The sequence below is a fragment of the Tiliqua scincoides genome, chromosome 3, assembly GCF_035046505.1.
Source record: "Tiliqua scincoides isolate rTilSci1 chromosome 3, rTilSci1.hap2, whole genome shotgun sequence".
Taxonomy (NCBI): Eukaryota; Metazoa; Chordata; class Lepidosauria; order Squamata; family Scincidae; genus Tiliqua; species Tiliqua scincoides.
In genome coordinates this window covers 214618498-214630589 of record NC_089823.1, presented here as the reverse complement: position 1 = coordinate 214630589, position 12092 = coordinate 214618498, and the positions used below count along the sequence as shown (strand labels likewise).

Genomic DNA, 12092 nt, shown 5'->3' with positions numbered 1-12092 from the left:
GATCTCTTAATACCCTGATCATATTCTGAACATCTGCTCTCTTAATATTTTTGAAACTATTAATGAAGGTCATAAAATAATTTGCATATAATGTTACTAATATAGGGACAGTACCTATCGAACTCCTATCTCAGTCTAGGGAGGTTGCTAATTAGGTAATGGTGTCTGAAGTAGGCAATAGACTAGATGGGGACAAGTTCACTGTTCAAAAAAGGATCTAATATTTAAGTGAAAAAGTAACAATAAAAGGAGACAAGAAATATTTTCCCCTTATTCTGCTCAAATCTATCAAACCACCTCCTGTTACAGGAAGAGGTTTCAACAGAAGCACAGATTCAGTAGCACCTACAGAGAGACTGGCAATTGGTAAAAACTAGCTAAAAACTATATTCACTAATATCTATGAATGCATTAAAGCCTAGATCAACAACATGAAGCATTCTCCTGAGCATGCAGCTATGTGGGCCCAACAGTCTTGGACCCATCCTGCTCCCTTTGCAAGTTGCATGCCATAACCTGCTTTTGGAACAACAGAGCCACAAGCAAGAGACATCTAACATGTGGTGTGCACCTTTGACAGGAACCAAAAAGGAAGAGTGAAAGTATTCCATTTAGCTTTATGGGGACTATCTTCTACATGTACAACTACACACATGGAGAATGTCCATGGGTTTCGTTTTCCTTTACTTTAAAAAACGTATAAATCACCTTTGCAAAAGCTCCAGGGAGAACACAATAAAAATATCTAAAGAGATACAGTATAAAAATAAAAGTGACTGACAACAATACAGGTACAGGTAAAACAATTTTTAAGAATCAACACAGAAAAAACCCATTCACACTGATTAAAAAGGGGTTCTTAACAGCAGTAATCCTTCTCAAAAGCCAAGTGAAAAAGATGTGTTTTTAAAACCTATCCAAAACTATATAAAGAGGGTCCAGGAGCTGACTGCACAGATATGGTTCTGTAACAGAAAAGGCCCTGTACCTTGCCACCATCCCCTTGGTTTTAGTTCTACTTATGTCTTTTTAAACATTAACATAATCATTGACCCGCAAATTGGGCAAAGAGGCACTTTGTTAAGCGGTGCTCCTCTTATATTTAAGCAGGGGGACAGTGACTTCTCTCATTCACAAGAGCACATTCCCATTTCTAGTGGCTGTTCACTAGTGTTTCTTCATCTTTTTAGGTTGTAAGTCTTTTGGGGATTGGCAGCCATTTAGTTATTCATTTTTCTCGGTAACCACTTTTGAACTTTTTTTTTTTTTAAAGTGGTGTATAAGTATTTTTAACCATCTCCTCATGCACTTTTCTGACTGTACAGATAGCTCTCCAAATAAAAACAGTTTTATATTTCTATGTCTCATTCTCAAAACACAGCACGTTTAGCAGTTCTTTAAAACAAAGTCTGATAGTGCTGAAAGTTTAACACATTTATTTCAGCCTGTTGCTTAGACCATGTCAACAAGTGCAGGATATTATAATATTTATAATGTAAAAAGCTTGTAATGAAACAAAATGTCAGTCATTACCAAAGATGCCTCTTGAGTAGGGCAAACTGGAGCAACTGGTGCAGTGCCCTACACTTAAGAGAAGGGGATTAGGGTAGCACCAGCCTGATACAGCTCTTCCGGTGTTCACAATTGACGCAGCAGCACTGAGGACATTGCTAGGGGGCTGTTACAATCCTGATCACTTTAATCCTTTTAAAGAACAACTGAACAGAAACAGAAACTGAACAGAATCCTTTACCACCTCATTCTTCCTCCACTAGCTACCTATGTCTTTAAATCAGGCTAGGCAAGGGAACACTGGGATCAGAAGCATCTTCTGCTCCCATCAGCCTCCTGTGCACATCTGTTTTGAAGAAGCAGCCTGGACAGCTTACATAATAGGAGGAGGAGGCAATAAGGGGGAGTGGGGATGCACTTTTAAAATGGAGGATATGGACAATTTGGGCACCTCTTCAGGCAGTAGTTCAGATTCATCCAGGATGAATTGTCCTGGGCCCTGCACACTCCAGTGTGGACTACCAGGGTTTTTACACTGCTACAAAATGCTTTGTTGCTTCTGCTGCAACAGGCTAACTGCCCAATCCAAATCAAATTTCCAACACTGATGAAGTTGCAATACAGCCCCTAAGTAAGGAAACAAATGTGCCCTTGAGGAGACCTCCATGACTGCCCCCCACCACCACCACAGAATGCAGCACGCACCCCAACAGATGGCTGCATTGGTGCCGGAAAGTTGGTTAGGATTGGGCTGTAATACAGCTACCCCTCTAGAAGTGAACATTCTAAAAACAAACCAAATACGCATGAAGCTGTCTTACTTCCAACTCAATAGATGTTATATTGGAATCACAAGGTCTTGTTTTCAAGTAAACCTCATTAGAAGTGATGTATAAATGAACTCAATGACCAAGACTGAAACTGAATGGGAACAGCAACCTACACTGTATGATTACTAAGAATACAAAAATAAGGCTGCTTCGAGACAATCAGCAATAAACCAATTAGGAATAAGAGCTGACAAGTAAACCAGTGCACAGGTATTACCAGCTTCTTCCCCACAGTGCTGCAGGAACAGGAAGCTTGTAGGAACAGGAAGCAGCTTAGAGAACCACATTCTCATAATAAGCAATTTCAAAAGGAGGAGGCCAAAAAAGACACACCCACTCTGTCTGAGTGAGCTGTATGGGAACAACTTTGCAGTAAAATGTGTACTTTTTAAAATATTATATTCACAAGGAAACCACCCAAACTTGGTGAAAGTTAGTCAACTGGATACCTTCCTCTGACGGAAAGATCAAACTGCAGAACTGAAAGTAAAGGGCAGAAGAGAGGAAATGTTTAGGCGAAAACTTGGACTGTCTTTTGAGACACTAGGTAAAATTGAGACCTTGACCACACAACTGCCCTGAACTTCCCATCACCCAGAATGAGTCAGTGGAGAATAAGATATTTTTAGCAAGCTTTCATCAGAAAACTTCAAAGGCTCGTTCTAGTAAATACACAGCAGGAGGTGGGGAAGGCTGATACATTATGCATATTTACCCAGAATACCACAAAACAGTTTAAAACTTCCAAAAAGCTATCCTCCCACAACATGAAATAGAACACTATAACCAAGGACAGACTGTCAAACAGAAAAGAGTAAAATCCAGTTAAACCTAAGTTTAAGGGCTGCATCTCTGCTCCAAGTCACCACATTGTATCCAATGTTTGATACGACAGCCCTTAGCTTGATTGTTAACACATACTTGAGAGTTGTCAGAATTCAAAGAGGCCGTTCATATAAAGAAATAATCAACAAGTCATTTCTTTATGTAATGTTCTCTTATTCAAAGTAACTATGGGCCAAACTATATGCCACTTTAAATGTGCTACGTGGCTGCATGAGTTTTTTTCTTTGTTAAAAAGCAGCCAGGAGGGTACAGGAATCCAGGCTGCAATCCTGGTGGAAGCTAAGGCCCTTCTTATCCCACAACAATTCAAATTGGAGTTCTATTTAAAGAAAAAACATCGCTGCTTCCGTATAAAGCTGTGGACTGAGACTACAACCACTGCATCTTCCACTGTTTAGGGCTAAAGGTAGTTTTAAGCAGTTTGGTTATTGCACAAGTTACCGTAACGACATCATTCCTTCTTATATATGAGACACTCCAAACGTCCTACGTTAAATGGATCTATGGCAATTGAGTGACAGTTCAAGTTGGGAATTATAACACAATCAACTGGCAGGCTTTTAACCTGAATTGTAATTGTGTTTTATCCATGCTGTTTATACGCTTACATTCAATGATATGTTTACATTCAAACCGATGACAAGTGATGAAGAACACGCATATATCCTGGTTCCTCTCCTCATGCTCATGCCAGTTTGTTTAAGCATGTGTTGACTAGTTTGTCCAAACCACCACTAGCCCTCCATACACTACTAATACTACTTTTAAATTAGTATTAGCAGCACATCTTGGCAGAAGATTCAGGCAAACTGCTTCTTCCTGCCATGTAACTGATAAATCAGGGACAAGATGCCGGGCAAGGGTGCACATGTGTCCTAAGTGTGGGTCTCTTTAGTTACAGGAAGCCAATTTGGATGTAAAACAATCATCAGAACTAACCCATGAACCATTTTTAAAATATTTTATTGTCTTATGGTTTTTAAAACTGCTGCAAGCCAGCTTGGAACCCCCCCCCCCCCAACACGGCTGCAGCAGTATATGCCTTTCTCACATGGTAACAGTCTTCAAAAGGGTGCAGGTAGCTGAGTACACTGCAACTTCTTTTCAAGACAAAGAAAAAGCTGCCATCTAGTGTCTCAGTTACAATTTTTCAAATGTTAGACAAATTCAAGTGTAAGTAAAGCTACAAACCTATACACACTTACCTGGAAGTAAGGACCATTTAACTCGGCGAGACTCACTTTAGAGAGACTTACTTCTGAGTAGACATGCATAGGATTGCACTGTACGAATTTTTATTCCATGCTCAATATAGACGTAAACCCAAAGACCTGGTTATTCGTAAGATATCAACACCCCCCAGAAGTGCACTGAAGATAGCACAAGCAGGCCTAATGCTAACGTTTTACATCTGATAAAACTAGAAGTATTATAAATTGTGTCCCTGACATATTAAGTCTGACCATATTAAAATGTGGACAGGGAGAGGATGAACAATGAGAACATGCAGCCATTCTGAATCGCAGGAGGATCTCCCCCAGGGCACAGCATTTGCTTCTGCAGGCAAGAAGAGAGAGGGATGGGGCTATAAAGCACACCTTAGCAGGACCCAATGGAACTTTCCTACTCATCCCATCCACAAGCAATAACTATTAATAGGTCTACACTGGCTTGCCCAAGACCACTTAGTAAGAAGACCAAAGATAAGAGATGCGAAATTGCATAAGTTGATCAATTTCAGAAAAGAGATTTGAAACAGAAGAATTACCAGAGAAGAGATTTGATTTCCTGACTCACCATTCCTAGCCCAATTCAAGCACCAATGCAGCCCTGAGGTAAAGGAACAAACATTATTTTACCTTGAGGAGGCTTCTGTGACTGCCCTGCCATTGCAAGATGCAACACATGCCCTAGTACACTGCTGCCTCTATGCTGGAAGGTTGGACAGGATTGGGCCATATTCTCAACTACTACACCAGCTCTCATAAGAACATAAGAACAGCCCCACAGGATCAGGCTATAGGCCCATCTGGTCCAGCTTCCTGTATCTCACAGCGGCCCACCAAATGCCCCAGAGAGCACACCAGATAACAAGAGACCTCATCCTGGTGCCCTCCCTTGCATCTGGCCTTCTGACATAGCCCATTTCTAAAATCAGGAGGTTGCATGGCTTGTACCCCGTAATGGATTCAAAACAAAAACAGCACATACACTTGTATTATTCCAAGATATAAGACAAACTGAAAACTTATTTTTTTTACTATACTATTCTAAGTGTACCATAGACCACCATGAATTTGGAGAAAATCCGTATGATATTCTTGACTCTGCTATGTATCATTTATAATTACATTGAGAAAACAAAGTTCTCCCCACTTCGGCCACATACAATGGTGTAGCCTCTCTATCAGCTTTGAAACAGTTCCTTCAAGACATGCTAAAATTTCTATTTCCTCTGCAGCTGAGAAGAGCTGGCAACACGTGACACTGTGGTCACTGGAGCCAATATAAGCAGATATATAAATATAGCATTTGTTCTGTCAGCTGCAAGGCAAGTGCATTAAGCAAGTATACAGATTTTCAGTCACTTTCATAAATCAGGCATGTTACAACAGCATCTGCTGTGACAAATTGCAAGCCAGTGAACACAGAAGACCAGCAGCTGTGGAAGACATGTAGCAGAAACCAATCATTTCACATCTTCATCAGCATACAAGTATACTGTAATTATGTAGTGTAATCCAGATACCAAAGTAAAAGATGTAGTGCCCTTTAAGCTACAGAGAACAGATGCTGAAAACATACCAAAGCTACACATAACCAGTAAGTTCTGCCTTTTGATGTTAACAGTGGGGAGCGTTTCAAAGGCAAAGGCCTGGTACAGAAGACCCAACAAACCCTGACTGGTTAAACTATGCATGGGAATTTAAGGAACTACAAGCTTGTACAATCTCTCCTCCCATTCATCATGGAGAAAAGAAAATCCTCATTAGTTAAAGCACAGCTCCATATGTTGTCCCAACCTGGAAGTAGTGGTTTGGTTAACAAAACAGGATCTAAAACTTCCCAGTTTCATATTGTGGTTTCTAAATCATAGTTAACCACAACTTCCAAGTCAGCAATACACAGAAATGTGCTTTCCTATATTAAGGAAGAAATTCTCCCTCAGATCTCGGTGCATGAAAAAGGAAAAGAGAAGAAGGGACTTAGAACCTCATAGGCTCACACTGTTGGACTATCTGGACTGAATCACATACATCTCAATGCTTTAATATCTCTGAACAATTTGATTCAGAGATTCACTTTGGTCATTCAAAAGAAACAAAAAAGACCCCAGGATATAGACTTCTTCCCACTACTGAAAGAAGTTTACATGATCAAGCAGGTAAGCTTTCCATAGTAGAAGTGAAACTTATTATCTCCGTTATCAAACATGTACATCTTAGTAGAGAAGCTCCCCTGCTTAAGAACTTGCAAGATATAAATAACCTTGGGCATGTGTCCAAATATAGTGTTATAGCCTATTCCCAGAATTCCCAAATGGTCCCCATCTTATTCTAGCCAGCCCAAGCAAGCCCTATTAGTCCACTTTTCAAGGTAAGACACAAAATATAAAATACAGAATAGTAAATGTACTGTAAATACATTTTTTTTCATATTTCTCATTTCATAATAGTGATGTTGGACTTAGGACAAACAAATTGCAAGGATATCCCAGAACCTAACCTCTCCTTAAGTAGGGGATTTTGTATGTTAATTTACATGTACTTACTAATAAGAAATCTTTAATTTTGTTGGGTATTTTGTGTTGTTTTTTAAAGCCAGGAAAATGAGAGTAGCTGAGTGTGTAACACTGGTGGGTATAACTCCTTTAAGAACCAGTTTAAGCTGCACATGCTCAGTTACATTTTCTTTGTTGGAGAGATTTATTTTATTGAAGAAGAAAATGAGTAAAAGAACCTTTACATTCACAAAGTTGAACAGGGGAATTCAATTACCTCCTGATTATCTTTATTGTGATTTGGCCAGAAAATCTTGTGATAAAGAGTTTCCATTGAATTGCTGGAATCTGATCGATCAAAGCAGTGTCTATCCAGAACTTCCAACGTGTGCAAAACCCGGCTGATAGTAACACCTTGTAGAAAAAGAAGGGGGAGAAGAGGGAAGTGACATTCACACTATGAAATTAGAAGAATCTAAGCAAAATTAAGTTTATACAGTTTCACTTATTTTTAAGTAGACATACTTAAAGAGTACTTTATATACTTAAGTACTTAAAGAGTACTTAAGTATACTTAAAGACATACTTAAAGAGTATAAACTTCTCATCTCTTGAACTTGATACTTCCCTTTCCCCCAGTTTTAACTTGTAGATTCTAGTGCTTTTTCATGGATTTTCAATTGGTTTATCTTCAACTTTAAATAGTCTTTGCAGTTCTGATAAAAGCAGTATTTCTTCTTACTCATTACATTTGTCTCCTTGGCAATCCTCCTTTTCATCTATCATGATCTTAATGTCATTTTATATACTTTTCCTTAGGTGCAAAATAATGTCACTATAGCAATCCAGGGCACCTTACTATCCTATCAACACTTATTCAATACATTTCTAGCCTTCTCACAAGGTTCCTTTCTACCAACTTTCATAGAAATAATGAGGGTTATTAAATGGAACTGTCTTCCCTCCCCCATTCCTACTCTCCTAATGAAGTTCTCAGTCTCAGTGCTGATCCTGGCCCCTGTGCCGCCTAGGACCAGAACCACAAAATCCCCTCCCCCAGGAAAATGCCACTTGCGATCCCACCAATTGCATTCAGGGGCCTTCTAAGGTCTCGGGGGGGAGGGGGGTCTTAAAACATCACTTCCAGTATCGCGAGAAAACTATAAGTGACGTTTTAAGGCATTTAGAAGGCCTTCTAAATACGTAAGTAGAGAAAGAGTCTGAGCATTGGCATACTGAGGGGAGGGTACCACAGGTGCTAATGCTCTCGGGTAGCACAGCTAGGGCAGCCGCTGTCCCATCCACCCCATTCGTGCTACCCTGAAAGCCATCTGCGCCGGCTGCCTCCCCATCCGGAGGCATTCTGAGGGCCGGAAAGGCCGCCCAAGGGCCTTAAAATGTCTGGTTTCTTGGGGAAACCGGAAGTGCCATTTTCAGGCCTTTGGAAGGCCTTCTGAGGGGCAGGGAGATTACTACAATGTCTCTTTTCAGTTTCAGTTTCTCAAAAAGTTGAAGCTTCCATCCACCCTGTCTTGATCAGGAGGACAGTCTGGAGAATGGTTGAAGTTTCCACCTATACAGGAAGTAGCAATCACTCTGCCTTCCTGATGATCCATGAGGAGAGAACATGCTATACACCAGCAGTTCTCAAACTGTGGATCCATGCCCAACAGTGGGTCATGACACAATTTTTAGTTTGTCACAAAACTGACAAGGAGATTAGGCTAGGTGCATCAAGGGTTAAAAAACCTGCCACTAGGGGGGAACACTGCTGCCCAATCATCATTATAGCAACAAAGACTTCAGAGCTTGTAAAGTGGAACATTTTTAGGGGTGTCCTGATGCTCAAAAGTTTGGGAACCACTGCTGTACGCTGTACAATGTAAAATACAAAATATTCACGAAAGGTGCAGTGGCCTGTCTTTGAAGGCAATCAAATTCCCATCTAAATGACAACTTTTATGCAAAAAAAAAAAAATCAAACCTTGTGATTTTCAGTACAACACTAGCAACAACTAAGCTTCCTTTGCAAACTTACTTTTTGCTTAAGTTTATTATCTGAACTATACCAATGAACTTACACTGCACCACCGACCTAAAAACAGTATCTCAAGGTATTATTTTAGCCCATTCTAGACATGTGTTTCATCTACTTATAAAGCTAACATTATGTTATCTCACTGAAATACAAGACAAATACAGGTCAATAAGGAAGGGTGTATAGCTTCTGCAGTATTTCACATTTGGCTCTTTACCTGCAGTTGATTCTTGGCATTTATCAAAGGACCACCGCACTTCCACAGCACGGCCCCTTTGCTTTATTTGCTGTTCTACTTCATAAATCTTTGCCCGAACCTGAAACATAACAACTCCTAATTAGGTAGGAAATAACAAATCTCAAGCATGTGTTAGATTTCTCTGCTGCATACTATTTTTTCCTGTGGTTAGGGAAACAACAACTGAAAATGAATTTTTAAGTCATATTAACTGCAAACAAATCACACTACACCCCTTACACAAAAGCACCATGTCCCTTCCTGCTTATTGTCTCACAGAGACAGATGGGAGCACTTTTGAAATGTCTTTAGCCTGAAAGCATTCATGAATTCAGAATTCATTTTCCTTGTCCTTCATACCTATCTTGCTAACATTTGAAGAATAAGCTAGTAAACGCATAACAAGTTTAACCTACAGTAGTACAGGTGTGCCCCTGTAACCACTGAGGTTCTGTTCCAGAACACCCCTCCCTAACAGTCAAGTGAAATCGCACAAATGTGTGAGCCCCTGCCTCCCACCCTTCTGAGCCAAGGGGAGCTCCACTCCCCTCACCTCCAGAGGGTCCTCTGAGCCCAGTAGAGGCCATGGACATCCATCCACAGCTTCTGCTGGGTTCAGACTGAGTCCTAGAGCTTAGAAAACATAACTTTTGGTTACTTCGTGAAACAGGAAGTGATGTTTTAAATTCCTTATAAGGCATTGGGTGGCCTGGGGAAGCCCCAAATGTTCACGATCTCTGCTGGGCTCAGATGACCCTCAGAGGAGGGGTGTGGGGGGCCCCGAGGACCTGATTAGATAACTGGATCCATGGATACGCACCCCCCGTACTTTTGATTCTGCCCCAATCCACTGCTGACAGATAGCTTCTTATGCACACAAAGGGACTCCACTGCAGCAAAAGTTTCTAGTTTCACCTCAATGAGTGATGTAGCTTAAGTCATGCGAGGACAGGGCAGAATGTCATTTCCACAAAATGAAAAATTAAAATCTGCACCCAGGCTTTTTCAATTGTTCACCAAGGAAAAACTAATTCTGCATCCTGACGAATTCTGAACACTGGAATCCATTTCAACTTCTATGTCCCCTGAAATTGCGTGTGACCAACAGTCATATCTAGACTAGAAACTAAGGTTCTCAGAAAGCTGAATACTGTGCCCAATTCCATACCCTGCCCCTTTTCTGCACTCTTGAACTACAACCAACATATATCTTGGTTCCTGCTAAACAAGAAATGGGAAAGATTTCACACACAAACAATTGAACTTAGAGAGCTCTTGGTTACAAAAGCCCACATCTAAATAAGCTTTAATTTTTCAGCATAGATATCACACCTTTCCACTTAATTAAAAAATACAGTGGTACACAAAACAAGATTTAAAAACCAAAAAAACATACAAAATGAGATTCAATCAAATAAAACTGCTGTCCATTACATGGAATATCATATATACATTTATAAAATGGAAAAAAAAAATCTACCTGCTGATTGAATACAGAATTTCCTCCCGGCATAGGTAAACTAGAAGGAGCAACCTGAAGTAAATCCAAAGGAGAACCTGGACTGATGCTTTTACTTTCACTTGTGGAATAGTTCCACACCAAGGCACTTGGGCAACAAAGAGTTATAGTCTGTAACATGAATTTAAAAGAATGTCATTTAAGAAGAGTATACAATAAATGAGGGTCACATTAATTAAAGACAAGCTGACCAATAGATTTCAGCTACAAAACCACAACAATATCCATATAAATTATTCTGCTTTTAAAAGCAATCAGCTGTTTGATTAAAAGTTGCATTGGAACACATTTCTCTTCAGTTTACAACTGCATCCTTCAATGCCATTAACAAAACCATCCCAATTTCAGATCCCAATTTTCAGTCTTCTCAACTTGGAAGAGGCACATTAATATATGTCTAGACAAAAACTATGCCAAGTTATGGTAAAATCTAGAAAGTAAAACTATTTTTTAAAAAGCAAATATTTCATCCTTTATTAAATTGTATAGTCCCAACAAATTCAAGCAAATGATAACACACCACAGTCTGAAACAATGGAAGACAACAAACTTGTCAGAACCTTGTGCCTAAGGATTGGAATAGGGAGACAAAAAATAAATACAAATTGCTGATTCACTATCCCAGTGTTCCACTAAAATTTTTTTTTAATGAAAAGCTGATAATAATCTCAGCCCTTATACAGCACATTCTAAATATTCAGAGACCTTCACACATATTATCCTCATAAACACTCTCTAAACATGCTCACCTTGGGGAGGACCATAGCCAAGGTAGGTTTACTATTTACTACTGACACCCAACTGTAGCCCTTAAACTCTTCACTGCATGATTTGGTCCATCACATAGGAAATTCTCCACCCACAATCTATATCACTGACGCTGACAGGTGGAGGCAGAAAACATTCATGTTGCAATTGTCCCAGTCCATGCAGTGAACTATTCTAAATGCTATGATGGGAGGGGCAATGAAACTCATCACAATTCCCATCGCAAATGTAACATCTAGAACAGGGGTGTCAAACAGGGTTTCATACAGAGGGCCAAAGTTAGCAATCAGGGCTCCAGCTGAGGGCTGGAAGTGATGTCATTAAGCAGAAAGTGACATCATTAAGCAGCTAACAGCCAGAAATCAGACCCTGTTCTCATATAGAAACTCATTAACTGCAAATGACAGAAGAGAAAGTATGCAAATCTTGATCATATTTCAAGATTTGGGAAAGTCCAATTTTCATGTGGGCTGCCATTTCAGCTGTAACACCTCAGCAGCTGAGAGCCTGAGGACCAGATAAAAAGCTTCCAGGGGCCACATCCGGCCCCCGGGCCTTATGCTTGACACCCCTGATCTAGAAGGCTCCTAGAAACCTTTAGAACAGCCTTGTGAGCAAGG

The 12092-nt window shown here is 40.1% G+C and overlaps 1 protein-coding gene across 1 annotated transcript in view; it reads right to left on the bottom strand.

Moving 5' to 3' along the window:
* MED12L (mediator complex subunit 12L) overlaps positions 1–12092 on the bottom strand; it is a 208277-nt gene that overhangs the window by 173593 nt on the left and 22592 nt on the right. The window contains exons 8-10 of the mRNA XM_066622573.1: positions 10666–10815; positions 9165–9264; positions 7187–7323 (exon numbers count right to left, since the gene is read on the bottom strand). Coding sequence (XP_066478670.1) covers positions 7187–7323; positions 9165–9264; positions 10666–10815 — 387 coding nt within the window. The remainder of the gene's footprint in view (positions 1–7186; positions 7324–9164; positions 9265–10665; positions 10816–12092) is intronic.